Source organism: Zea mays, chromosome 9, assembly GCF_902167145.1.
Source record: "Zea mays cultivar B73 chromosome 9, Zm-B73-REFERENCE-NAM-5.0, whole genome shotgun sequence".
In the NCBI taxonomy this organism is placed as follows: domain Eukaryota; kingdom Viridiplantae; phylum Streptophyta; class Magnoliopsida; order Poales; family Poaceae; genus Zea; species Zea mays.
The window spans coordinates 123,583,391-123,610,132 of record NC_050104.1 but is presented as its reverse complement, the minus strand read 5'-3'; the positions used below and the strand labels follow the sequence as shown (position 1 = coordinate 123,610,132).

Below are 26,742 nucleotides of genomic sequence, written 5' to 3'. Positions count from 1 at the left end.
AGGGTTATTCTCACTTACTAAACTACTCCTATTTACATATAGCCTATCCACTCCACCGGGGGCGAAATGGACCAACTCCTAGGTTCTCGATCCGACGGCCACGTCCTTCACACGGAGTTGATTCGCCTTGACGCACCCTCCGTGATCATGCCGCGTGCCGCCACCGGTTCCCTCCAGAACCGCCACCGCCAAGATTTGAGGCCCAAACTCAGCAAAACCAACCATCCGTAGCGCTGGGTGGTTTTGAGGCCCAAACCACCAAACCTGTCGTGAGCAGTGCACCTCATGCACGTCCTCCACGATCAGACACGTGTCTCGCCAGTCCTTCCACGCCGGCAACCCGGTCCACTCCACCACGTTCTCTCACAAGTGCGTGTCCCTGGTGTCAGCCACCGCGGTTCGTCACCTGACTGCTCTGATCCGTCAGTCAAGACCCAGCATTCGCCCTTTACCGCTCCCGGTTCATCAGCACGAGCCCGCATGACCTTCACCTCAGCCATCAACCACTGTTCCTGTGCTCCACACCTGCACACCACAAGTCGACCAACATGGTTGCACAAGCATAATCTCACACTCTGATCAGTCCACTGACTACCCAGAGTGCTACCCGTTGACAATCACTCATTATGAAACTGAACCACAAGGGACAAGTCAACCTTGTGTTCGCAACTTCATATGTCTAGTTTGCATCTGATTAGTTTTTGTTAACTGGACAATGTGACTGAACTGTGCCTATGATCCTATTACATCTTTTTTCTAGGTTTATTCCATTCCATGGAGGTCCTCAGAATTGTGTTGGAGATCAATTTACTTTCCTAGAAGTAATAGCGACACTTGCAGTTGTGTTGCAGAAGATGGATATTCAGCTTGTGCGAGATCAAAATATTAACATGACTGTTGGAGCCATGATTCATACAACCGATGTAAGGAAACATGATATGGATATATTTTCTACAATACTCTTGTTTTTCCATAATCTAGTTGATATCAATTGGAGTTAAACAAAGAACTATAGCAAAAGTTGTACTACTTAAGGGCACATCAGGAGGAAAGTGAAAAGAGGCATAAGTCCCTGATGTTTTCTCTATACTGCCCTATACCAGATATGACAATTGGCTGAAATTTGGACATTTCTTAAGAAAATTGATTCAGTTTTGAAAGCTTGAGTGTGTAGCCAAGTAATAATCTTGAGTTTCAATCATTTTCCCCTAATAAAGTGGAAAGGGCTAACTATCTTACTAAAAAGAGAGTTAATTTGTTATGGATTTGATTGGTTACAAGGTTGAATTTTAAACCATTAGTATTTGCAATCTCGTGGGGAGATACTCTTACTTTGTTTTGTCTTCTTCACTCGAAGTTTTTGCAAAATTGTGACCGTTTTCTTTCTTTTAGCGAACTGAAATAGATGGAAGCGACTTCAAACCATAATAGAGAACACCTGCACTGACTATAGAATTGTCAAGATGTGAAATATGCTTCTCCATTTTCTCGTTGAGAGCTCTATAGTACTAACTAAATATCACTGCATCGGCGTAACATTCCTTTGGAACTTGAAAGAAAGGGACCTTTGCTTACTGGTTCGTTCAGCTATTCATGAGCGGATGGTAATCCAAGACCGAACAGATTCATATATTCCTGACAGTGGACTCTTAGTATGTAATAAGATTGCATAAATAAAGACAAATCATGCATACATGTTACCTCCACAAAAGTCTCCTACAAGTTCTTTGCAGAGTAAAAAGAACTAGCACATAATATTAATACCATATATCTAATTCTTTCCAGGCACAGTTCAGGAGGAGCTACGTCTATCAGCAGCTATGTTGTGCGTAGTATAAAAAGGCAGGGTCATTTGTATGATCATATAAACATGATTGGTCACTCTAGCCAACATAGTCGTATAATATTGGCAGCTCAAGACGACCAGGGCATCCCAAGTTCTCAAAATATTCATTGTCTGATTTGTTTCTGAGGCTACAAAACACCTGTGGTTCTTGCTGCGCTTGCTCAATTCTCGCGATGGTGACCTCCAAGATCTGGATGCCTCTGGCAGTTTTCACAACATGTTTCCTGACAATTAGACAAACAACTTGTTACTTGTACAAGGGAAGGATCAATGCTGTATACTGAAGCAGAGCAGTTTGAAAATGATTCTTTGACTAGACAAAAGATTTTTTTGGCATATTTTTTTATCTCATGAACTTAAATTGAAACTAGTCAATAAAACAAATGCTTCCTAGGTGAGGTGTTGAGAAGGCCTTTCTGTCGGTATGTCCTACCCGAGTGGAAGGTGTGTTCTCTTCTTCCTGATATGAATGACAGAGCCCCTATCCTTGGTTCCAAAAACAGACATAGAGACAAAAAACCTGCTTCAGCTTCAGTTCAACCCAAGTAGGAGCAATAAAGAAGATAATGTTAATTTTACATTTATTTTTCCTCAAGTAATCAAATGCAATTGGGCGCATGTAAAGAAGCATGAGATGAATACATGTATTAGGTACCTTCGCTGTGCTGTGGCATGTGGGCCTCATGACTGTGGCATCCAGCTTTTGAGCTCTGTCACTAATTGCTAGAACCACCGTCCCCCCTTCTTTGCATTCACATTTTTAAGCTCCATCACTAATTCCTCCCGTTGGGCCTCTACTTCCGCATACTGCAAGCTCATGTTTAATAACTTGTCTTGTATGTATTTTAGTTCTGATTCTAGGTGTGCTATTTTGTCATCGTTATTCCCCTCTCCATTCCTACTCCCAGCTTGCTGCTCTGTAGTGGGGCTGTATACGGTAAAAGTAACAATATGATCCATTGCTGGTATGCCGTAGTCAAGACAGAAATACTACTGAAGATTTTTGCATATTTAGAATGTTAACACGGATTGATAGCCTATACTAATTCAAGAAATTTTTTTCCAGATTCTACAACAGTATTTCCTCTTTTGCAAGTACTTAGTATTACCAACTCTTTCAGGATACTAATGTTTAACATGACTGTCAACATGGAGTTTTTTATTCACACATATCATTGGAACTTGATCAATCGGTTGGATATGCATAAATATAATATTAAATCTTAGGGGCAAGTATAAATTATATTTCTTATATAAGGTTGGGAAAGGGATGGACAAGGTATGTGCTGAATTGCATTACCTCTTCACCTGTGTCATATACATGCTATTTTTCTCTAGAACTTCGGCAAGTCCGCTTTCCAATGATTGGACCTTTACTTGCAGGTCTGGTTCCTCATTAACTAGACAACAACCTCTGTTATCAGTAGCTAGATCATTGTTCCCCTAAAAAGTAAGGAAATAGCCAAGAGAAATTAATCGGGTTGTTTTTCAATTTTTCACATTTAAATCTAATTTAGCAGAACAAAAGTTTCATATGTTTCACCACATGCGCACACAGAAGTTCTTTAACGGACGAAGTACTTGAAAGCATATAGAATAAGATATCTAAATTACTCACCTCATTTATGGTACTCATCTTTGTTTGCATGGATGTTTTAGTTTGTTTTTCTTCAATGATATTGTTTGAAGTATCCTGCATCATTGAGACTTTGTCTGTTAACATGGCATTTTGCACCTTTAGTTCATCACATTCTTCAGATATCAACCGAAGTATCCCTTCTAGTCTCTCCTTTTCAAATTGAGCCTCATCAAGGGAACTTTGCACTTCCAAAAGTTCATCTTGGACACCTGCTATTTTTCGAACTTGAATTTTTAATCCATAATTTTCTTCCATTATTTGTTGTTTCTCATAATCGCTAGATTTATATTTCAGTTCTAGTTCATTTGAAGTTATTCTTAAATTTTCTTCATTGGATTTAGCAGCTTCCATCAGCCTTCTGACAGCCTCGGCATCTATCTTCAGCATTTCTTCATTTTGTTTCGATACATTGAGTGAATCGGTAAGGGATTTAATCTTCCTTTTTGACTCCTTGTGTATATCTTCTAGTAGAGATTCATAATGTCTCAACTGTTCATTTACATCATGAAGATTAGCCTGAAGTTTTGCCTTGTCTGCTCGAAGGATGGAGGCCTCACGAATAGTATCCACCATGGAACTTGCTTGCTCCCCATGTGTTGAAGATAGTTGCGCAGTAAGGCTGATGACCTCCCTCTCAAGATTCTCTATCTCAATAGCCTTTTCTTTATCAATCTTGTTTAAAAGGAAATGTGCACGATTTATCTTTTCTTCATGATCCTTGTGCTCATGAAATATATTGTCTAGTTCCAAGAGAAAAGATTGCTCTTTTAAAGATATATCTTTCTGAATCGAAGAAAGTTTTACCTCTAGTAAGTCCACAGTTGTACAAAAATCTGTGGTCCTTCTTTTCGAGTGCTCCAATTTCTGCTCTAATTGTTTAGCAAAACTGTGTAATTCCAACTTTTCCTTCTTTAGATCATCCGTTAATTCTTGAAGAGAATTGTATTCTTCAGTAAGATTATGAACTTTAGCCTGCAGTTTAGCATTCAATCTTCTTAGAGCCTCTGAATCATCTTGTGCCTCTAAAAATATTTTCTGAAATTCTAGTTGTTTTTTCTTCAATTCCACCTTTTGAGCTTCCAACTCCATTTGATTCCTTTCTACTTTATCCTTGAGATCTATGATCATTGTTCTAGAATCATCCATTTGAACTATACATGACTCGTACTCACTTGTCAAATTAGTCAACTCAACCTCCATTCCAGAAATGGACTCCAATAATTCTATTTTTTCATCTTCTAGCCTTGATATATGCAACTCTAGTTCCACTTTGTAGATTTCAAGCTCATGTATCTTTGGTCCAAGTACACTATCTATAAAGGTTTCCATTTCTAGTTTAGAATGTTGTAATCCTTCGATCTCTTTTTCTTTGAGTTGAACAGTACTCTTCAACAGTTTCAGTTCGGTTTCAATATCTCCTAGTTCTTCACTTCTTAACTGGTAGCCTCTTGAAAAATTGATTTCCCCTCTCTCTAGCTCCATAGCACGGAATCTACTTAGGTTCTCTCTAAGCTCAGATAATTCAAGAGTTTGTCCTTTTAGATCCTCGTGGCTTTTTTTGAGCTTCTCTTCTAGTTCTCTAGACTCCGATTGAAAATTCAACATCTTCTGCTCAAGGTCAGCACATTTTCTTTCTAGGTATTTTGCTCTAGATTTTGAAGTCCCAGAAAGACCTGTCGCATTTAACATTACCTCAATATCAGAAAGGCAAGAATCTTGTTCTTCGACCCCACTAACTTCTTTCAATTTGTGTATAAGCTCCAAATTTTCCTCTGTTAATTCAGAACAATCATTCTCAAGATCTTGCATTTTAACCTTCAAAAAATCATTCTCCTTTTCCAGTTCAAGATATATAGCATCAGAACCAACACCACCTGGATTTTCTATGCTGAGTACACGATCCAATTTCTCCCTCAATGCTATGATTTCATCTTCTTTCAATGACATCTTTCTTTCCCACTCTGCATCCTCTTGAGCTGATAATGCATTCGTGGGTATATCTTGATCAATCATATTACTCATTTGAGTGAAATTGGAGATTGTTGTTCTTTGTGCCTCTATTGTTTCTTCCAGTTCCTGAAGAATAGAAACAAGCTCTATATTTGCATCTTGACTCTTCTTCAGTTGCATTGTTAAGTTTTCATTTGATTCCCTCAAAAAGTGTACCTCATCTTTTAGCTCAAATTGGACATCTATTGCATCACCAGATTTGGAAATTCCACCAACTGTTTGTCGTTCAGTAGCCACCTTCAAAGACAATTTCAATTCTTCAATTTCTTGTCTCAACGACTCTTGTTCGGCTTGTGAAGCAGAAAGTTCTAGCAATATCTCAGTCTGATTCTTGGATTTTTCATCAGACTCCTTCTGTAATTTCTCTAGATCAATTTTCAATTTTTGATAATGGCTCTCCCACATTTGTGCCTCGATAAGAAGTTCTTCAATTGTTTCTTCAGCGGCATCAAGAAGATCTTTGGATGAACCAGATGCCCCTGACGACAAATGATTGAAACCACTTAAGGATGACTCATCAATACTCTCCTGCAGCATGTTTTGACCTGAAGTTTGAGAACTGAAAGATGAATCATTAGATCTATTAATTAGATCAGCACGACCCACACAGATATAGTCAATAAAAGAATTAGCAGTATCTTGCCTCTCTATGTACAATCCCCCATCAGAATCATTCCTTTGAGATGGTGAGAAGCTTGAATCCTGAAATACATTTGACCATCTATATTTGTGAATAGTAATCTTAACTCACTCCAAATCAAAATACTAGTTTCAGGCCCTTTCACAATCTTCAAAATACTTGTTCACAACTTGTACGTAATTTCAACATAGTTTTTCCAGCTATAAGCCCATAACCTTCCTTAATTGTATCATTACCTAACTTATATTTTCATGTATGCACACTTTGGGGAAGACTAATTGAGTCTACTATTGTCATTTTTATCTGCCTTCTTCGTTATTTTCCCCACATCTAAAACAACTATTGTGAACCATAGGGAGTAATTAATTAATAACAAAAAGGAAGAGTTTTGAGCAATCATACCCTAATCCCAACTTCATCTTGATGAAAACCACCTAAATCATTTCTTGATGAGAAATGAGCATTTCTGGTGATCAAGCTATTGGAACCATCTGATTTGTTGTCCATGTCATCATTCCTTGGACTATGGTCAACAAAACGTGGAGGCAATCCATTCCATAGTTTCATACCGTGTATAGGGAAAAAGTAACAAAAAAGGACCTTCTATGAGAAGCCAAGAAAAAAAGTTGTGCTGAGGTGATCACATAATACCCGTGATATAACCAAAACAACAATATGAATCATCAAGTACCTTGATTTAGACTTTGTGCCAAGGCATTGAATCTTAAGCTGCACATAACAAACGTTATTAGGCATTATTTTATAAGTAAATATATGTTAAAATAAATGTATTTCTTCTGATAATAGATTATCAAACTAGACAAACCGAGGTGGTCCCCCTCTAGAAAACCACTTAAACCCAACTCACCCTAACGAGAGAAATGTTGTGACCTTTCGTACAAATGGTATAAATTGCTCAGCAACCACAAGAAACATCAAAATGCGTAGTATTTAATATTTTTGTTCATTGGATGAGAAAATACAAACTTTGTGTAAGTTGTAAGACGCGTGAACATCTCAGAATCCAAAAAACTTTAGTATCTTCATTTATTGGATAGAGAGGCATACAATCTACGATCTTTTCACAAAGACAAAAAAATAGACGGAAAGTTGATCTATGAGCTATTTGCAAGACATTACTAGTCAAAACAAATGGAAGAGACTATATCCATAGATACACAGTGTGCGCACTCCTAGTAAGACTGATGTAGGCAACAAGGAGCAACAAACCATGAGCCGCAGTATATTATTAATTAAGCACAAACACTCCTGCAACCAATTTGAAGGCAATGGCCTAACCAACATCCGACTAATTTTGATGCCAGGTCACAAAAACAACAATCTATTTTAGAGAATAACGAAATAATAGTGTAACACAACTTATGTAGATCAAGAGAACATCAAACTACTTTGACTTATTCGACAATACTTTAGTTTGGAGTATAAGAGCAACTTCAAGAGCCTCTCTAAAAGCTCTTGAATATACCAGTTTGATGTTTTGCTTGAAAAAATCGATCCAACAGCTTCGCTATGGTGTTCTCCAAAATGTCGAGTCTGTCACTCAGTCCATGTTTCTCACTCGTTAAGCTTGGTGACATAGCATCGGAGTGAAGAGCTCGTGGAGCTTGATGGTGCTGGCAAGCGGATAGAAGCATCAGAGGGCAAGGCGGCAAGGTTGGAGCAAGAGCATGGAGCTCATGACACATTACGAGCTCCTGTCGGGTAGTGGAAGAAGAGGCGCTCATGGGGTCAGTGAGGAGTTAGGAACCAAGGACACACTGAAGAAGGTGAGCAGGAGCATGGCACTTGCTAAGAATCAGATTCCTATGGCGAGACAAGGATGTGGTCAAGCTAGCGCTGCCCTCTGTTGGTGCCCAATATGCTAACTGATTAGTTGATTTGATAGAGTAAAATAATCAAATATTAGAGCCCAAGATGCTGACTGATTCCCAAGTAAAAAAGATGCTACCTGATGTGTTGATCTGATAGTCAGATAATTAGAGGCGGTACGCCACTATGACGGAAGCAAGAAAGAACTCTGTTTGCTCAGAACTAATGTACCACCATGACGAAGCAAGCAAGAACTTCGTTTGCTGGCATGTTAAAAAAATACAGGACCATACATAGAGAGTCTGCTGCAGCAAGTAAAGATTTTGAGTAGCTAAATTGATTTGAAGCCTTTTTTTACTTTTCAATAGCCAAATTAGCTAGTCCCTTGGAGTTACTCTAACTACATAGAGAAAAAATGGTGAAACAAGTGCATCACATGAAAATACCAAACTTTTGGAAATTCTATAGGGGGGGAAACAACACACCTATTGAAACCAACCTGTAAAATTGTTCCCGAATTGCATTTCTTCAATGGCAATGAGATTGCAGTCGAGCCATCCGAACTCAGATAGTTATTCAAGTTTAGAAAAACTTCCCCGAGAATAGCACCTCTTGTTGATCCCTGTAACAGGTAATGTCTTGCATGTAACGATACAGTACATAGACAACAAATCCCATAGACAGGTAATAAAGAAAACATGTGTATTGCAACAACACTATACCATGGAAACAACAATCCTACATCGACAATCTTCATATTCTTTTGACACTTCATCTCGAGAAAACCATATTGATTCCAGGATCGAGTCAGGCCATTGACAAATTCCATTTCGAGCGGCAGCTTTACTGGACCTGGCAATTGTTTTGCCTGTGTCCACTGAGATTATAGAAAGTAACAACCTGTCAGATACTACTGGCACCTGTTCAGAAACAATAAATTAGAAGATAATATTAACAAACTTTATGTCACCCGTAACTATTGAACAAGTGCCAATCAAACTCTAAACTTCAAGTACTTCACGACATCACACATTATTATTACCACTAAGTTCACAACCACAACTGGTGTTCCTATTTCACCATCATGAACAAATGAGCACATGTATTGTTTCCTCGGTATGTTTTATGATGCGTGCTACCATGCCTATTCTGAGTAAAATGCGTACAACTGTAATCTAGCAATAAATGCCAGAGACCATTATACAATCAAAGTTGCAATCAATCTGGACCCCAATCACTCCTTAAGGTTGCATGTTCATTTATTACAATAAAAAATATCATAGAAGTACACTCCTCCCCAAATAGTGAGATGGAGACACTTATAGATGCCTCCATATGGCATGCACAATCCAAAAGAAAGTATGGGAACAATGATCAATAAGCAATCTCTTGATTTATAATCCTTTGTTCAAGATTTTTTATGACTAGCAAGAAATACATGCTAATATTAAATTTAGTTATTAAGTAGATTATCAATCGATTGTATGATCCATCACGCAAGGACAAATTATTGTATCACATGGTAGACCCCTTAAAAATTCTAAATGTGTACCCTAGCAATGGAACCGCTCGGCCTCACGCAAATCGCAGAACTCGCATCGCATAATAATGAGATAAACAAACAAACAAAAGTCTTCGGGTCACCTGGACGGCGCAGAGGCTACAAAAGTTGAACTCCACTCGCTCCCCAAGCCGGCCCGAGGGACGGTGGCGGTTCACCCTCGACATCCAACCCTCACCTTCGTCGCTGCTTGGGCGTGCGTGCGTGCTCGCACTCGAATGGCGCAATCAATCCGGGACCCATTGAATGCACCCTCCTCCGCGCCATGGCACTATACCTGCATGGAGCTTTGCGACATGCATGCAAGGGAAAGGATTGGGGGAACCAAGCCTAGGATCGTCGGAGCCATGAAGAGGATCACCCTTTTTTTAGCTACAAGTTTCACGGTGGTTGGAATGTGCATGCAAAAAATGTCCAGGAATTATCAAGAGATGTTCTAGTAGAATAAAAATATTAACAATTTTTGGAAAAAAAAAGAAATGTCACTTTCTTTTGAGAAAAGAGAGAAATATTGTTTGTGTGGGCTGAACTCGGAATTGCCAAAACCAATTGATTGGGCCAAACTGTAGCTTACGTTGACCAAAAATTGTATTTTTAGACCAGGTAGAGGCATTGGTCCAAAATAAAAAAGCTACTCCCTCCGTTCCTTAATATATGTCGTCCGTTAGTACAAATTTAAACTACTCGGCGACAAATAAAAAAAAACGGAGGGAGTATCAATGATCCACGACCTTTTGTTCCCCCGTGTGGTTCTCCCATGTCTTCTCTAGTGGCGATGACTGAGCGAACACCACTGCCATCACTCTAGTTATTAGATGCTCAAGTTTCCATCTTTGGGCTCTTCACCGACGACCACCACCCAACATGTACTCCCACCCCTTCACTACAGTAAACGGAGAAACGTCCGACGGCCAAAACCGTCGGACATAAGTTTTAAACCGTCGGAAATAGCTTATCTCCGACGGCAAAGACTTATCTCCGACGGCTTTAAGCCGTCGGAGATAACTCGTCGGAAATAACACAATGTCCGACGGCAGCCGTCGGACATACCCTATCTCCGACGGCTGCTAGCGCCCGTCAGAAATAGTAAGTCTCAACCGTTTTACCGGTCAGTTAGTGGGCCCCACACGCTTACGTCCGACGGCCCAGCGATAAGCCGTCGGACATAAGTCAAGCTTATGTCCGACGGTATTTAATACCGTCGGAGATAAGTCAAGCTTATGTCCGACGGCTACCACTAGGCCGTCGGACATAACAAATTACAGAATTTACACAAAATTCTGTTTTTTAAAAAATCTGACATTTACAAAACAAAAACAGATTCATGCACATATACAAATTCACATTCACAATCACAAATATACACATTCTAATAAGTATTCACAATCACAAATATTCTCACATAAATATTAACATTCACAAATTTAACATCAACATATAGGTTCGACGGTTGTTGCAAACTGAAATTGTGTCTCACAAACAAGTGTTGCAAAGTGTTTCATAAAAAAACATCACGACACATCAATCATATCCATCGTCTGGATGGTTCGAATAGCCACCTCCTCCGGCTGGACTCTGCGTGTTGAAAATGGTGTTCACCCACGAATGTGTTGTGTCGTCCTGACCAGACCCATCTCCAGGTGCGGCAACTGAAGCGGGTGGTGTCTGAAATCCCTATAACACAAGCACATGAAATAGTAACCACTCAGTTGTTCATTTAAACACATAAGACATTTATGAACATGTCACACACGCATATGTGTACATACCATAGGGAATTGTGACGGAGGCGGAGGCGGGGGTGGAGGCGCCAACATTGGCATTGGCAGTGCAAAGTCCGGAGGCGGCATCCCATATGTCGGCATCGGGACGCCCGCTTGTTGGGCTAGTTGCTACAAATTATATACAAGTCATTGTTGAACAAACAAGATACACATCAAGTGTTTTGCAAAATAAGCTACAAAATGTTACTTCAACTTACCGAGAGAAGAGCTTGATTTTGGGCCTGGAGGCTTGCATAATACTCGTCCCTCTTCTTCTGGTACTCGGCTTGTTGTCTCTGGTATTCAGATTGTTGCCTCTGGTACTCCAATTGTTCCCTCAAGACTGATTGATGGTACTCTGCCTGTTGACGCAACACTGCAAGCTCTATCTCATGGGCTGCTGATCGTGAACGGGACGACTGTGAAGACGACGATGTGGATTGTCGTCCACGGCGTCTCAGCTCTTTGGAATCAATCGTAGAATCAAAAATACCCAACCTACAAGAGTGAACCATGCACTTAGTATAGTAACTCATGGCTCAGTTGAATCGCAAGCATATGATGACAATTTTGAAAACCAAATCAAATAATCTCACCGTCCATGGGCTTGTCCTCCTGCGCTAGCATAGGCTGCCTGAGGGTCGATTGGCTGGCTCCTCCAATCGTACTCCTCCCCATGGCGTTGAACCATCTCCTGCCCATACGAAGCCTGGAGGCAAACAATATCAAATATAAGTGCATAACCCCTATGCCCTTGCAAACAATATCAACACACATAATAGAGTATCAAAAACTCACTAGACGGTCGGTGGCCGTCTGAGTGCATAACACATCAGGATTCTGAGGATCAGAACCCCTATGCCCTTGCATATACACCTCCACATCCGTGGGCGTACGGCCGGATTTGACTTCCTGTACATAAAAGTTATAATGACACATTTCTATGTGATTCAAAGTTACGACAAACTGTGACTTACCATTCGCTTAGCCAAGCGCACATGACCATCACCGCCGTAGTTGTGGAACGACTCAGTCCCACGGTTTCCCCTGTTCCTTTCGGAAATGGCACGAAAGTCAGGGGAATCCCACCATCTGCACAATGCCCGATAACCGTCTGATCGGGTGGCCATCCACGGCACGGACACCTACATGAAATTTTTTAAATAAAGCAAGCAAATACATGGCTTTGTGCGATATGAGAGGCAACAACCTGTTTACCTCTAGGTATTGCTCCTCCGTCAAGTAAATTGATGACCACTCGGCCTTTGTATTTGGCATCGGTCGATCATCAGCATTTGCTCTGTACCATGCCTTTATAGCCTGAATTCGTGCATAGTACATTGCATCTGCAACGACATCGTTCGCGTTAAACTCAAACACGTAACGAGCGTTCATATCATATGATCCATCGTCCGGCAACTTGTACCGTTTCTGCAAAAACCATAGTGTTATCATAAAAGCAAACATATATGGAATAACTAAAATAGTATAAACAAGTCATACCCAGAATGCATCCCAAACTAGTGCCTGTGTGTTGCCAAACGTTCTACAGACACCATAGCGATAATGCTCCCAAGTGGTGGCGGGGACAGACTCGCCAGTAGGCAAAGTCACAAGACCAGGCCAGTGCAGACGAACAAGATTACCAAGAACCATGTTCACCTGCCTGTAGTGTCCTGTGCCTGTGAACGAGTCGTCGATCCAAGTCCTGCAAACAGAAATCAATGTAGAAATTAAAACATAACTTTCAATAACATTTAAGCAAAGATATGTCACCCACTTTCCACTAGGCTTTATCACAACCCGAGATTCGGGTGGCAGCTCTGGAGGTGGTCCAACAAAATGCAGCTTCCTCGTTCTCTTAACTCGAGAAGTTCCAGACCCAGCTGCAGAATCTCCACCAGCCCCAGAATCCCCAGCCCCAGAATCCCCACCAGCGTCGTCTCCAGCATCATCTCCCACATTATCTCCACCATCATCTTCAACAAAAACATTATCTCCACCATCATCTTCAACAAAAACAATTAAATACATTCATACATACAATTATAATCAAATACATTAATACAAGCATACTATTTTAATCAAATAAATTAATACAAGCATACAATTTTAATAAACAAAAATTGCTAATTAAGGATACTCACTTAGCGGGCGTGGAGAGCCGGCCGGCGACGGGCGCACGTGGCCGTTGGCCGGAGCACGGGGCGGCGGCGACCGGCGAACGGGGCGGCGACGGCGGCGGCCGGAGCACGGGGCGGAGCTCGGGGCGGTGGCCGGAGCACGGGCCGGACCACGGGGCGGCGGCGGCGGGAGCACGGGCGCCTTATCTCCGGCGACGGCGGGCGTGGCGGCGACAGAGCGAGCGGCGGCGATGGTGGCGGCGAGCGGGACGGCGGCGGCGGCTGAAGAAACCGACGCGCGGAAATGAAAGCCGCGCGGGTCCGATCCGCGGGTTAAAAAAGCTTATGTCCGACGGCTAGGTTGAAGGCCGTCGGAGATAACCTTATCTCCGACGGCTCGGTACAAGGCCGTCGGAGATAAGCGCTATTTTCGAGAGCCAGTTGCGGCCGTCGGACATAAGGTTATCTCCGACGGCCTCGTACGAGGCCGTCGGAGATAAGGAGGCCGTCGGACGTGTCTCCGTTTACTGTAGTGCTTCTCCTCTGTTTGAAACCGAGCATCTTAACCCTAGCTTGACCTATTTTTGAGCTGAATCTGATTTGATTCAAATACTAAGTGTAGTATACATGTTTTATGACTACAAACTTCATTTTTTTTCTTTTCTGAAAAATATTGATGTACATGCGTATACACATGTACTTTACTCGATTGGCCCCTTGATTGCAATTATGTTCCAAGCTTCTAGCGACAAGCCTTGATCTCTAACTTCAACCCAAAAGCAGGGAGGCTACAACTCCTGTGGGCATGTTGAGTGAGCATATAGATGTAGGGACATAGATCATGGGTACCCTCATAGAAGTTGTTGTCACTCTAGACTCTAACCCCCTTGAGTTAGCCTCCTCTCGCCATGCTACCCACAGGCCACAGCGTCTAGTGACTAGGTAACCATAGATGTAGAAATTGTTCTTCATAGTCCTAGTCGCATCTTAGAAGCTCAGTAATTACTTTAAGGTGCATTCAATCTTCGTAGTTACATCATTTTCATTGAGAGCAATGGTACACAGCCAACATGCAACTAGGCGCATAGCAAAATGGGTCATAGAAGAAAATGTAGACTTTGCGGCCAAGTGGACTCTTACAAGGCACATGGACCTAGATCTAGGGCCTTCCTAGGTTGCTTCTAAACCAACTTTGGATGGTGACCCTTTCATGCTAGAAGGGAAATGGGAATTAAGTTATTTTTATAATGGTTTTGGTGTTTGATGACCACTGCAACCTATTGTACTAACTAGTTTGCTATGTGTTTGGTCAAATAATCAACATATTGAATTTATAAGATCAAATCAGAGAAACAACTCAGACTTAAAGAAAAAGGGCATATTGAGTAGGAAATGGGCTTTGGGAATTCCAACATTTGGATAAGTTCTAAGAGGCCATAGAAACATTTTGGAACCTATTGGAATAGTTGGAAATAGCCGATTTAGAATTTGGTATTCCATGGGTCAATTAAAAGCCAAGTCTGAGTGTAAGGGAGCAAAAAGGTTAAGAAGATACAAAGGCCAAGACCTATGACTTTGTGTGTTTGGATGGACTCAAGATACATGTATCTAAGTCATAAAAGTGCCCAAGACACTAGCCAAATGAAGCCAAGAGAGATAAGCCAAAGAATGAAAAACTTAGGTTGTTGCAGGGTGCGCTGGACCTCTAGAAATAGGCCTGGTGTGCACCAAATTAGGCACATAGAGAAGATGTTTTTGGACTTTGGTAGATTGGCACACCCGACTAGGTTCGGTGTGCACTAGACTTCCCTCCAGACCAGACACACTAAGAGAATGTTTTATGGGCTTTGGTAGCTAGTGCACCGGACCTACGTACAACCAACGGTCGAAAGCAGAAGATCCAATGGTATGGTGACATGGCGCTGACATGGCAAGTCTGGTGCGCCATTGGATCATTCCACTGCACACTGATAGTTGACAACTTTAATGGTCACTAACGGGATAGAGCAACAATACGAGGTCCGGTGCACCACCGAACTGGTCCAGTGTAACTAGGTTCTAACCAGCTTTTGTAGTGGATTTAAAACGGCTATACATGCATTAGAGGCCTTTAAATACGACCCCAACCAGTTGTTAGGATATCCAAGGGTTGAGATACAAGTCATACAATCTAGAGCAACATCTCCAAGTGATCCAAGTGTCCCAAGTGCCTCAAACAAGTAGTGAGCTTAGTGATAGTCATTCTTTGTGAGAAAAGGAGTTGAGAACTTGTGTCGAGCTGAAGTGAAATGTGTATTATGATCTTGAGCCTTGAGCTAAGCTCCCATTGAGATTTAAAATGTGCAAGAGTTTCCAAGTTGTGGAGAGCCTTGCAGAGACTGTCTCACATTTGAGCGAAGAAAAGGGAACTCAAGTTTGATACTAGTGATCCATTCTACAAAAATTAGATCGATACATTAGCTTAGGCGCTGCAATTCATCTCTCTATAGCCTTTGTGTTTTGGGGAATGAGCATCTTGGGCCCTTCCCTAGAGTTGTCAATGGCTATGAGTATCTCTATGTTGTTATTAACAAGTTCACCAAGTGGCCAAAAGTCATTGTTGTGTTCAAGATTGACAATCACTCCACATTAAATTTTCTTAGGCACTGTATCATACTTTATGGTCCCAAATGGGATGATTACTGATAATGGTATAATTAATATTTTTACCATGGGTACCTAGATCAAGCTTATAGAAGATGAGGACCAGAATAGATGGATCCATGGGCTCAGCTGAGAGCCCAAGGACTCGGATGACAATACCTGAAGGAAGGCCTATTACCAGGAGGATTCCAAAAGGATAAACATGGCAAAGATCTTGTCATATTAGGATATATGTCTATACCATAATATATATGGCAAGATTTAGATAGAAAAGGGAAAACACTTGTGAAGATAGATTCTAACTCCCTATCAGATCGAGATTGACTCGTTACGTTCCCTATTTTGTAATTGACTTGGATACACTTCCTGTAAGCCACCACCTCTCCTTGGTACTATAAAGGGAGGGTTGAGGGTACCCATGAGGGTAGATTAGATCGCCTAGAACATCATATCATAATACCAACACTAGTAGCAAACATGACATAGGGTATTATCTCACATCGAGAGCTCAGACCTGTAAAAATCTTTATACCTTCATGTGCCTTATTATGTGACCTAACCCATAAATTCACTATCAAATAATCTTTGATAGTTGGCGCACCAGGTAGGAGATGTCATGCCAATCATTAGAGAATTAATGGCAACCGTGAGTTTCGCACCGGGAGAAGTATTCATCTTTGGCACTCTAAGTTTCATCACCGCCTTGCTCAGAAATCTTGGGCTTATCCTAGACCTTCCGTCGGTCTTGGTGCCATATGATCAATACCCTACAGATCTGATCTCCATCTTGGTGAATCTAAGTCAATCTGATTCTATGACGTCGACTCAAACTCGAACTCAACCTTGACATCGACTCGGACTCAGACTCGAGTCTAACTCAAACTCTAGATCTAACCCTAACTCAAACTCATGATTTTGAAGATCGATTCATATTCATGGAATATTCTGGACACCAAGATGGTCACATCTCAAACCATGCAGAGGACAATATTGATGCAACAACTAGGAATCAGAAGAATTAGGATGAGTTATGAGAGCATGGTAGACATGTACATGACTAGATCCAAATGGTCAACTTCCATGGACAACAAGTCTACTAAACACCACACATAACATCATGTCAATGAAGCTACTACTTGGAAAACTCACACCATTGCTTCCAAAATATAACGCGTGCAAGCTCACAATGACCTAAAGTAGATCAACGACATGACAACTTATGTGGTTGTGTATGCCAAAGCTCTAGTAGCACCAATGATGAGTCATGACACTGCCATGTCCTCGGATGATCCAACTTAGAATGAACAAGATTACTCATGGGAGAGTTAGAGTCATTAGCAAACTGAGCCCTAGGATCTCGCCACTCATAATCATCATTATGGGGCTTCAGTAGCAATTAGTCCACTTAGGATTGGGTTTAGACCTCGCCACACAGAAGAAACCTTTAGGCCATGTTGGATTGCTATCACCAACATCAAAGTTGAGGTAGTTTCTATCATCAAGATCGGGAGTATGATGGATACAAAGTAGAACATGAAGACTCTAGCTATAACCGAGATTGTCAAGGTTAGACTCTAGAAGGCCTCTCAACATATGTAGTCAAACCATTTATAGGTCAACTCAATAGAGTGAATTGGCCAAAGAACTTCAAACCTACTCCAGTCGAGTCATATGACGATTGCACCAACCCATTAGATTAGCTTAGAATTTACCAATTGTCTATTACAACAGTGAGAGGATACTCCTTAGCTATGGCTAATTACCTACCTGTGTGTCTTGGCATCATAGTTAGGAAGTAGTTGTTCGGTCTTTCTGTAAACTTTATCGAGTCACGGAAAGATTTGAAGTGTTAGTTTGTCAATAACTTCAGCATGACTTGTGATCAAGAGAAGATTCAGTATGACCCTCGAGCAAATTACTCAAAAGGAGGATGAGTCCCTACGAAGTTACATCAAGTGGTGGTGCAATGTGAAGGACGACATCTCTATCATGCTAGAAGAGAAGCCATTTATTTCTTTCACAAGGGCCTTAAGGATCGAGAGCTATCTCAGAAGCTCGTATGCAAGGATCCAACTACTTTGGCTTCTCTATTTTAGGTTGTTGAAAAATATTCCATGAATGAAGAAGTTCTCTAGCATATGTCATCATCCTAGAAAGATAAAGAAAATTCTAAGCAGAAGCCTGAACAAGAAAAAGGTCGAGGTAGGAACGGCAAACCAAAGCATCGAGTCATAGGAACTATTGAATAGTGGGCTTAGCAATATGACCCTTCCCCTCCAAAGAACAACTTTTAGTAGATCATGGAGGGATGATGTATCTATCATCCAGATGGGCAACATAATACTCAAGATTGCCACAATATCAAAGGTTTTGCGTAGAAGCTACTCAAGGAACCCGAGCCTGAGTCCAAGAAGTCTGAGACGAGCAAGAAAAATAACTCACACAAAGATGATAAGCCAAAGTTTCCAAAGCCAACTCAGGACACCAAGTACATCACTGGAGACCTAGACTCTTACAAATCCATGAGAAAGTAGAAGCTTAAGGTCAGAGATGCATATGCAGTCGAGCCAGCCACTCTTGAGTTCGTACAAGGGTCGAAACTGCCCATCACTTTTGATAGATATAATCACCCTGGTCATGTGCCACGCCCTTGGCGTTATCCACTTATTATGAATCCAATAGTGGGCTACACAAGATTGCATCGAGTCCTCATCTATGATGGAGGAAATCTCAACATCCTCTTTGATAAGACTTACTGGAAGATGGGCTCTCTGAGAAATCACTAAAGCCAATTCTGGCACCTTTCTATGGGATTATCTTGAGAAAGTCAACAACTCCACTAGGGCAAATCACCTTGTCTGTCACCTTAAGGTTTGAAGAAATTTTTTGGATAGAGTTCCCACACTTCGAAGACCAGGGCTCACCAAGTTTATGGCAATACCACACTAAACCTATATAGTACTCAATATGGCAGGCCCTAATGGAGTCATCGCCATCAAAGGAAACTTGAAGCAATCCTACACTTGCGATGGATAAGGGTGCAATCTTGTCGAGTCCCATGTTATTTGGCCAGAATGTGACAGTTAGAAGGAAGCCCTCATGCAAGTTCAAAATGTGGAAGGAATAGTTGTGGATCTTGAACCCCCAATAAAGAAAGCTTCATTGGTAACTCTACAGGGTGAGTCCAAGCTCACAAAGCAAAGTCCAGTTAGATCCCAACAACTTGGTTAAGGTCGCATACATTGGGGCTAACTTGGACCCCAAATAGGAACTTGTGCTCACCAATTTGCTCTAAAAGAATCAGTACGTCTTCTCCTGGAACTCGTGCTCACCAATTTGGACCCCAAGGGAATCGATTGAGTATTATCTTAATGTTAATCTTGATGCAAGACCCATCAAACAGAGGTTGCATCATGTTGCTTAGGATATATAAGATGTGATCAAGAAAGAGATTACACGGGTACTCGTAGTAGGGTTCATCAAAGAATTTTTTTCATCTCGAGTGGGTTGTTAATCCTTACGTGATCTAGAAGGAGAACAATGAGTGTAGAATGTGTGTTGATTATATTGATTTAAACGACATGTCCACATGATCATTTTTCTTTATCATGAATTGGTAAGGTTGTGGACTCTACTTTGGATGCGATCTACTATCTTTTCTAGATTGTTACTCTTGATATCATCAGATTCTGTTGAAGGACAAAGAGCAAATCAAAATTGCATTTATAACCCCATTTGGCGTAATTCTGTATTAGTACACCTCTTTGAAACTCTGTTTCAGATGAACGATAACCATTTGATGTGATCCATCCAAGTAGCTGACAACACATGCTTAACTGAAGAAGAGGCTGTGCTCATCTTGGGAGTTCATTAAAACTCTATCTCTAGGCATGCCCTTATACATATGACCACACATTATCTACAAATGTTATCACTTGCTCTCAGTCTTAGCTATTTTTTCTTCTTCTATTTAAGGTAACACATCAAACCCAAAGGTAACCCAAAGTTTTGCATCTAACGGAATTTTTAATGCCACAACATACCTTGGGGACAATAAGTTGACAGCAAGGAAATCTCTATCCATCTTTTATGCTGCTATCTGCTGGCCCAAGTTGTCACAAAATTCAACTGGTCTGGAACATGAGGTTGCGACGAACCTTTGCTTTCTGCCAAAACAAACCCATATTTATATCTAGTAATGGGTTACAACACCTCGTGCCTGTTTTATTTATTTAGTGACAAATAGTTACAGTTGAACTATACAACAGTGTTGTCTCAACTGTTTGTACAGGTATATCTGCCAGTTTGTAGTGACCATTCTTCTCCTGGTCTTTTGGCCAACAAATGGTCTCAGTTCTCTTCCTTACATGAACACATTCATGAGCTTCATGAGGTCGGTGGGTGCTGAACTGCTTTCAAGGACAAGGAAAAAGATGACAAGGAAGGTGGTGATTTTGATTTGGTTTTTGATGTGGAAGGATCCATGCACTTCATTAAAAAGGCAGTGGCAAAGCCCCAAGTGCTAGCTCAGACTCCAGACCTATAGGGCGGTACGTGCTTCTTGGAGGATGGTTATAGATACTTCATACAACTGAATGATTCATTCCTATTTAACTTGTATATGACATGACTTCGCAACGTCATTGCAGCGGACACGTTGTTGCAAGGGCAACAGCAGGAAAACACCAATTGGAAGGTGCATGTCGACATGGGTTCTGAGATTACATCAGAAGATGGGGGAAGTTGGCCCGTGCTAGCAAATCGAGAGCAAGGAAGGTGCTCCAACGACTGTTTCGTCTCGTTCAATCGATCCTTGTCATTGCCACTCTGAATGCCCCCTTGTACATGATGCTTCTGTTCAAGGATTGGATTGATCGTTGATGTGAGAATCTATTGTTTTTCGGTGATTCAGTAGATTGATATCAATATGAACTGCACATACCAAAAAAATAAAGTTTGTTTTTTGCTGAGGCATCAAATAATATAGTATCTCTATTTAACGACCTGGGAAATCGTTACAACTTACCAGTGTCTTTGAGAGGTTTGCTTCACATGAATCACATAAATTGTTTATGGAATGTTATACATTGAATTTGTGAGATAATAAGGTTGATGATAATATATGTGGTTCGTTTTTGTGTAATTGTTATGTACTAATATTTTATCAAATAATTTATATGTCGTCGCAACGTATGTGCATCTAACTAGTAAATGAAATATGTATCCATGAAAAGGACAGTATACACGATTTATTTCTTTTTTGAGAAGAGATTAAAAAAAAGTACCCTAAAAACCACACAACTAGATAAGTGTGACCACACTTTAAATCACCCTGACAAGTGTAGTACAGCAACCCATCAACTAAGCATTGGATTTTACTACACGCTCAAAAATTAAGCCAATTTAATTGAATATAACCTAACTAACAGATTGACTAACAACAATGATTGAAACAAGTCACTCGCGGTTTTTAGATACGAAAATCCAAGAAAACTCCAATCACAACCACTGGCGACGTCCAGTAAACGAGTAAACAATTCGACAACAACAGGATTTCGAAATTATGACTTCTTCCTGCTGGTCTATTTGCCCAGTTCAACCAGCACCTTGACAGCATCCATCTTGGCCTAGGGCTTTTCTGCCAATGCTGTCAGGAAGAACATGTTGTGGAAAGTGACCATCCAGACATGCACAGACCGCAATTGGTCAAATTGGGAAATAAAAAACACGCGTGATCAAATTGTGACATTGCATTTGAAAAAAAACAAAGGAAATCATACAGCTCGGAAAAATAAATAAAAATAAGAAATCACAAACATGCGCGATCAAAGCGTGAACGCATTTGAAAAAAATAATATATTTGCGGTGAGCGTGGATCGAACACGCGACCTTCAGATCTTCAGTCTGACGCTCTCCCAACTGAGCTATCCCCGCATTGTATATAATATCAAATATTTCAGTATTTATACTCTACAATATCTGAAAGATAGTTGCAAAACTTTGCAACGCTGCGCATCTAATAAAATTACGCCTTTCTCTGTATAGAAAGAAACTTGCTTTCCCACATCCATATCTCTCACTATTATCCTTTCTTTCACTTCAAAGGTGTAAGTGTAAAATCTTTATTGATATTACATTTTGCATCACTTATGTTAGACTACTTAATCCTTAATAATGTTACATTGGCTATCGATCATGCTACTGATCATAGTGAGTCCTTATCTACCATAATATTTTAGTATACAACTTTTACTGCTATCCTACAACCAGCTCAGTGCCACATCAACTTATTTTTGTAGATTTTTAGTTGAATGAAACATAGTGTTTTATTAAAATAAAAAAATCATCCAAGTACATAATTAAGTAAATAAAAATTAAATAATTCATAAAAACAAATAAAATGATAAAAGTTTTAAAAACAAAAAATATTTCTCTTCTACCTCTTTGGCATCTTCTTTCTCATATAATTTTAACTGCGTTATCAACATTTTTAAACTCAACTTGTGAGTCCTTTTCGTGTCTTCGATATCCAACAACTTATTAAAATAATCAAATAATTTTGATTGAGTCATCCTCTAGCTATCCTTATATATCTTGTTCGATATCCTCTTCTCTATGATTGGAGACTCACTACTACTTCTTGTTGGCCCCTTCCCCTTATGTTGAGCTTTTGTCCTATCGCGACCAATAGGACGTGGTGCCCCCACACTTTTTGGTGTTGAGCCATAATTGTTGTCCAAGTTGAGACTAATTTTTTCATCCCATCACTAGAGTCATTGACATCGTCCCTCACGCACAACTTGGGCTGATGGCGAAGAGCGCACCACATGCGCTCTAGTTTAAAGTCGGTTTCATTGGACTTGTTATGGAAGCTCTCGAACATAAGTTTGATTTGTCCCTTGTGGTTCGAGTTGATGATGAGTGATTGTCAATGAGTACTATTGGTGTTTCGTATCTCGCTCCTCCTCCTGTTGAAGATCAAACTCGTAGTAGAGGTTATAAGCAATCGAGAGAGGGAGGCGAGGTTGTCAAGTCTCTTTATCGGGGTGGAAGTGGAGCTTAGAAGCTACAGGGTGGAGTCCAAACTAAGTTTTGGCTCGGCGAGGCTTCAGCCTCCTGGTCCTCATCGGCGCTCCTCCTCCTCCTGTTCGTCTTTGTGGGTTTGTGTCTGTCTAAAGGCATCCAATTGCCCCAAGAGCTCTCTCCTTTCGACCCCCTTTCCCTGAGGCCAGCCTCTCCCTTTTATTGGCTAGGAGAGGGATCGGCCAGTGGTGGCTTCCCTGGGAAGGAGCCGTAAGGCAAGGGCAAAACCAGCATTTTACCCCTAGGTGGAGCTACGCGTACTCGTGGGCCCCGAGGCTACCTAGCTATCTCGTATTTACCATGGCAGATGACGTGGGGGAGGCGAAGGTCCCATGCATCATCATTTTGGCTACACCGACCCCTGGCCTCCATATCCTAGAGCTCGCCACAGCCCATCGTGTAGTTCCCTGTGGGAGGTCTGTGCACTCAAGCCTAGTCCGATAGGCCATAAGTGTGTCGTAGACCAAGGGGTGCGTGGGACATTAATACACCATAGTCCTAGGGGCTCGTAGGTCATGAGTGCTATGCGGTCTGAGGTGCTCCTAGGTCATGAGTGGGAAATGGATCGGCACCACACTGTGGCTTGGTGACAGGCATGGTTAAACGTGGTCGACTATTTATGGTGAGTTAGCCTGGGACCAGTGCGGGATCCACTCGAGTGGTTCCCTTTCGACACGCCTGGACTCCCTTGTCAGATGCTGCCACACACGAGGAGTGGGAAACGGACCGACACCACACTTTGGCTTGGTGCCAGGCGTGGTTAAATGCGGTCGACTATTTATGGCGAGTTAGTCTAAGACTAGGTGCGGGATCCACTCGAGTGGTTCCCTTCTGACACGCTCGGACTCCCTTGTCAGATTTCGCCACACACGACCTCGGGCTTGGTGCGACAGGGTTCGACCGAGGACAGGTCCTTTCAGGGTTGATGTATCTTCCCCTCCCAACTGATTAACGGGCCCCAACGATTAGGGGCACCTTTCCTCAGCGCGCATTACTGGTGGGTTCTAGGGACCGGGCGTCATTTCCCTGATAGGTAGCACCTCGGGTTGAGTCGTGACCTAACCGAGGCATGAGTTATGTGTTGTGTAACCATGTCGGTCGGTTTGTGGTGTGTAGCTGTGGAGCACAAGGACGGTGGTCGACGACAAAGGTGAAGATCATGTGGGTTCGTTCCAATGGACCGGGAGCGGTGAAGGACGAGAGCTAGGGCTTGACCGAGGGACTAGAGTCGTCGGGTGACTAGCCATGGTGGCTAACACCTGTGACATGCAATTGCGCGTGGACATGGCAGAGCGGACTATGTTGCTGGTGTGGTCGATGACTCGCAGGACATGTGTCCAAGACGTGGGGGATGCGCACACGGTGCGGTACTCACGAAGGTTGGTGGTTGAACCTCAAAAAACTATCTAGCGCTACAGACATTGGGTTGCGACCGAGTTTGGCCTCAAAACTCGGCGGTGGCAGTTCTGGCGGGAACTAGAGGTGGCACATGGCGTCATCACAAAGGGTGCATCGAGGTGAAGCAAGTTCGTGTGGAGCGTGTGGCCGTTAGACCAAAACTCCAGGAGTTGGTCCATTTTGTCCCAAGCGGAGTGGATACACTACCGGAATCTGGCTCTTTACTGAGTGCTCGGCGCTTTGTCGAGTGCTTTCTATCGAGCATTCGGCAAAGAAGTCTTTGCCGAGTGCCGCACTCGGCAAAGTCCTACTCTCGGTAACGACCGTGTTTACCGAGAGTAGGACTCTCGGCACAGAAATACACTCGGCACAGAAATACACTCGGCAAAGAAATCTTTGTCGAGTGCCAAACACTCGGCGAATGACAGTGCTCAGCAAAGGGCCGTCAGTAGCCGTCTGAATCTGATGTCCGTTATCTTTGCTGAGTGCCAATATCTTTGCCGAGCGCCAAGCTTTGGCACTCAGCAAAGAAGCTTCTTTGCCGAGTGTCCTGCGTCTGACACTCGGCAGAGCATGCTTTGCGCAAAGTATTTTTTATTTTTTTTATTTTCCTAACCAAACTTTTTGTGGTATGTTCCTACACTATGTAGACCTACATGTACCATTTTGACATAATTATAAAAGTGTTTTCTATAATTATTAGATTTAGTTTGTTTATTTGAATTTCTTCGGAAAATTCACATTTGAACTGTAAGTCACTCAAAACATGGAAAATCGTGCATGCAAAAATTATATGCATGTTATTTAGCACAAGGTACGATCGATTTCAGGAGCAGACCGGAATCTTCGACCACCATGCTCACTAAACATGACCGTGAACTTTCCATCCAGTTGTTTAAAAATTGTATAAAACACAAACAAAGTCAGAAAATTATGAAACTTGTCCACATGTCATGATATCATATATAGAGGCTCTGATAAAAATTTGAGAATGTTTCGAGAAAGTTGTGATGCACTATGTGTAGAAACCTAAGTGACCTACACATGAAATCATAGAGTTTCAATGTAGGTCACTTAGGTTTCTACACATACGGCATCACAACTTTCTCGAAACATTCTCAAATTTTTATCACAGCCTCTACATATGATATCATGACATGTGGACAAGTTTCATGATTTTCTGACTTTGTTTGTGTTTTATACAAGTTTTAAACAACTTAATGGCAAGTTCATGGTCATGTTTAGTGAGCATGGTGCTCGAAAATTCTGGTTTGCTCCTGAAATCGGTCGTAACTTGTGTTACCTAACACGAATATCATTTTTGCATTCACGGTTTTTCATTTTTCGAGTGACTTGCAGTTCAAATCTGAATTATCCGAAGAAATTCAATTAAATGAACTAAATCGAATAGTTATAGCAAACACTTTAATAATTGTGCCAAAATGGAACATTTAAGTCTACATAGTGTAGGAACATATCACAAAATTTTGGTTGAAAAAAGGAAAAAATAAAATATACTTTGCCGAATGTCCAAGGATGGCACTCGGCAAAGATTAGTTTGCCGAGTGTTGTCCAGGCGACACTCGACAGAGTGTTTTTTAAAATTATTAAAGCAATCTTTGACGAGTGCTTGTCAGTGGGCACCCGGCAAAGCTATCTTTGCCGAGTGCCCGCGATCTGGCACTCGACAAAGTATTTTTTTAATTTTAAAATATACTTTGTCGAGTGCCAGATCGCGGGCACTCGGCAAAATCTGTTTACATAGCCAGCAGCACCGGCTTTCTTCTTCATTCACTTGGCTTTTTTCACCGCCATCGTCGCCATGCCCTAACACCGTCATCGCCGTCGCCGCCACGCCGTCACCACAGTCGTCGCGCCCCCACGTCACTGGCCACCGCTACCACCGTGCCCCCATGCCTCCGGCCACCGCCGCCATGCCCCCACGCCTCAGGCCACCGCCGCCACCGCCACCGCGTCCGGCCCCACACCGCCGAGCCTCAACCGCCGTCACGCCCCCACCATCGTCACACACAAGACTAGGTAAGTCCTTCTCTATGTGAGCTTGTGATGGATAGTTAGAGTTTTCACTCTTATGACATCTTATTACTCACTCTATTGTAAATTGGATAGAGTTCATTCAAGTTGTATAGATATAAAATAATTTTCGACTACTTGTATATGTGATGTTCAATGCATTGCATATGCC

The 26,742-nt window shown here is 41.8% G+C and overlaps 1 protein-coding gene and 1 non-coding gene across 5 annotated transcripts; both read right to left on the bottom strand.

The window, feature by feature from the left end:
* Positions 1-1,665: 1,665 nt before the first annotated feature.
* LOC103638973 (myosin-1B) lies at positions 1,666-9,922 on the bottom strand. Of its 4 annotated transcripts, none has more exons than XM_008661754.3 (11): positions 9,610-9,922; positions 8,688-8,885; positions 8,465-8,587; positions 6,827-6,864; positions 6,538-6,658; positions 6,139-6,197; positions 3,465-6,054; positions 3,147-3,289; positions 2,502-2,774; positions 2,280-2,375; positions 1,666-2,070 (listed from the first exon to the last, which is right to left on the bottom strand). In XM_008661754.3, the coding sequence occupies exons 1-9, from the start codon at positions 9,691-9,693 to the stop codon at positions 2,570-2,572; spliced, it is 3,561 nt and encodes a 1,186-aa protein (XP_008659976.1). In that variant the 5' UTR covers positions 9,694-9,922; the 3' UTR covers positions 1,666-2,070; positions 2,280-2,375; positions 2,502-2,569. The 4 variants fall into 4 exon arrangements, with proteins under 4 accessions (XP_008659976.1, XP_008659975.1, XP_008659974.1 ...); XM_008661753.3 differs by having other exon boundaries at positions 2,280-2,332; XM_008661752.3 differs by having other exon boundaries at positions 2,280-2,327.
* Positions 9,923-21,916: 11,994 nt separating this feature from the next.
* On the bottom strand, positions 21,917-21,989 carry TRNAF-GAA (transfer RNA phenylalanine (anticodon GAA)). Its single transcript has one exon. It is a non-coding gene; the product is annotated as a tRNA-Phe (tRNA).
* Positions 21,990-26,742: the final 4,753 nt, after the last annotated feature.

Bases quoted from the DNA above. Each gene is read 5' to 3' on its own strand.
- LOC103638973 (XM_008661754.3), bottom strand. From the start codon at position 9,693: ATGTCGAGGGTGAACCGCCACCGTCCCTCGGGCCGGCTTGGGGAGCGA. The intron at 6,659-6,826 runs GTACTTGATGAT...TGTTGACCATAG, and splicing joins GGCACAAAGTCTAAATCAAG to TCCAAGGAATGATGACATGG. The intron at 6,055-6,138 runs GCAAGATACTGC...TTCATCTTTCAG, and splicing joins GGGGGATTGTACATAGAGAG to TTCTCAAACTTCAGGTCAAA.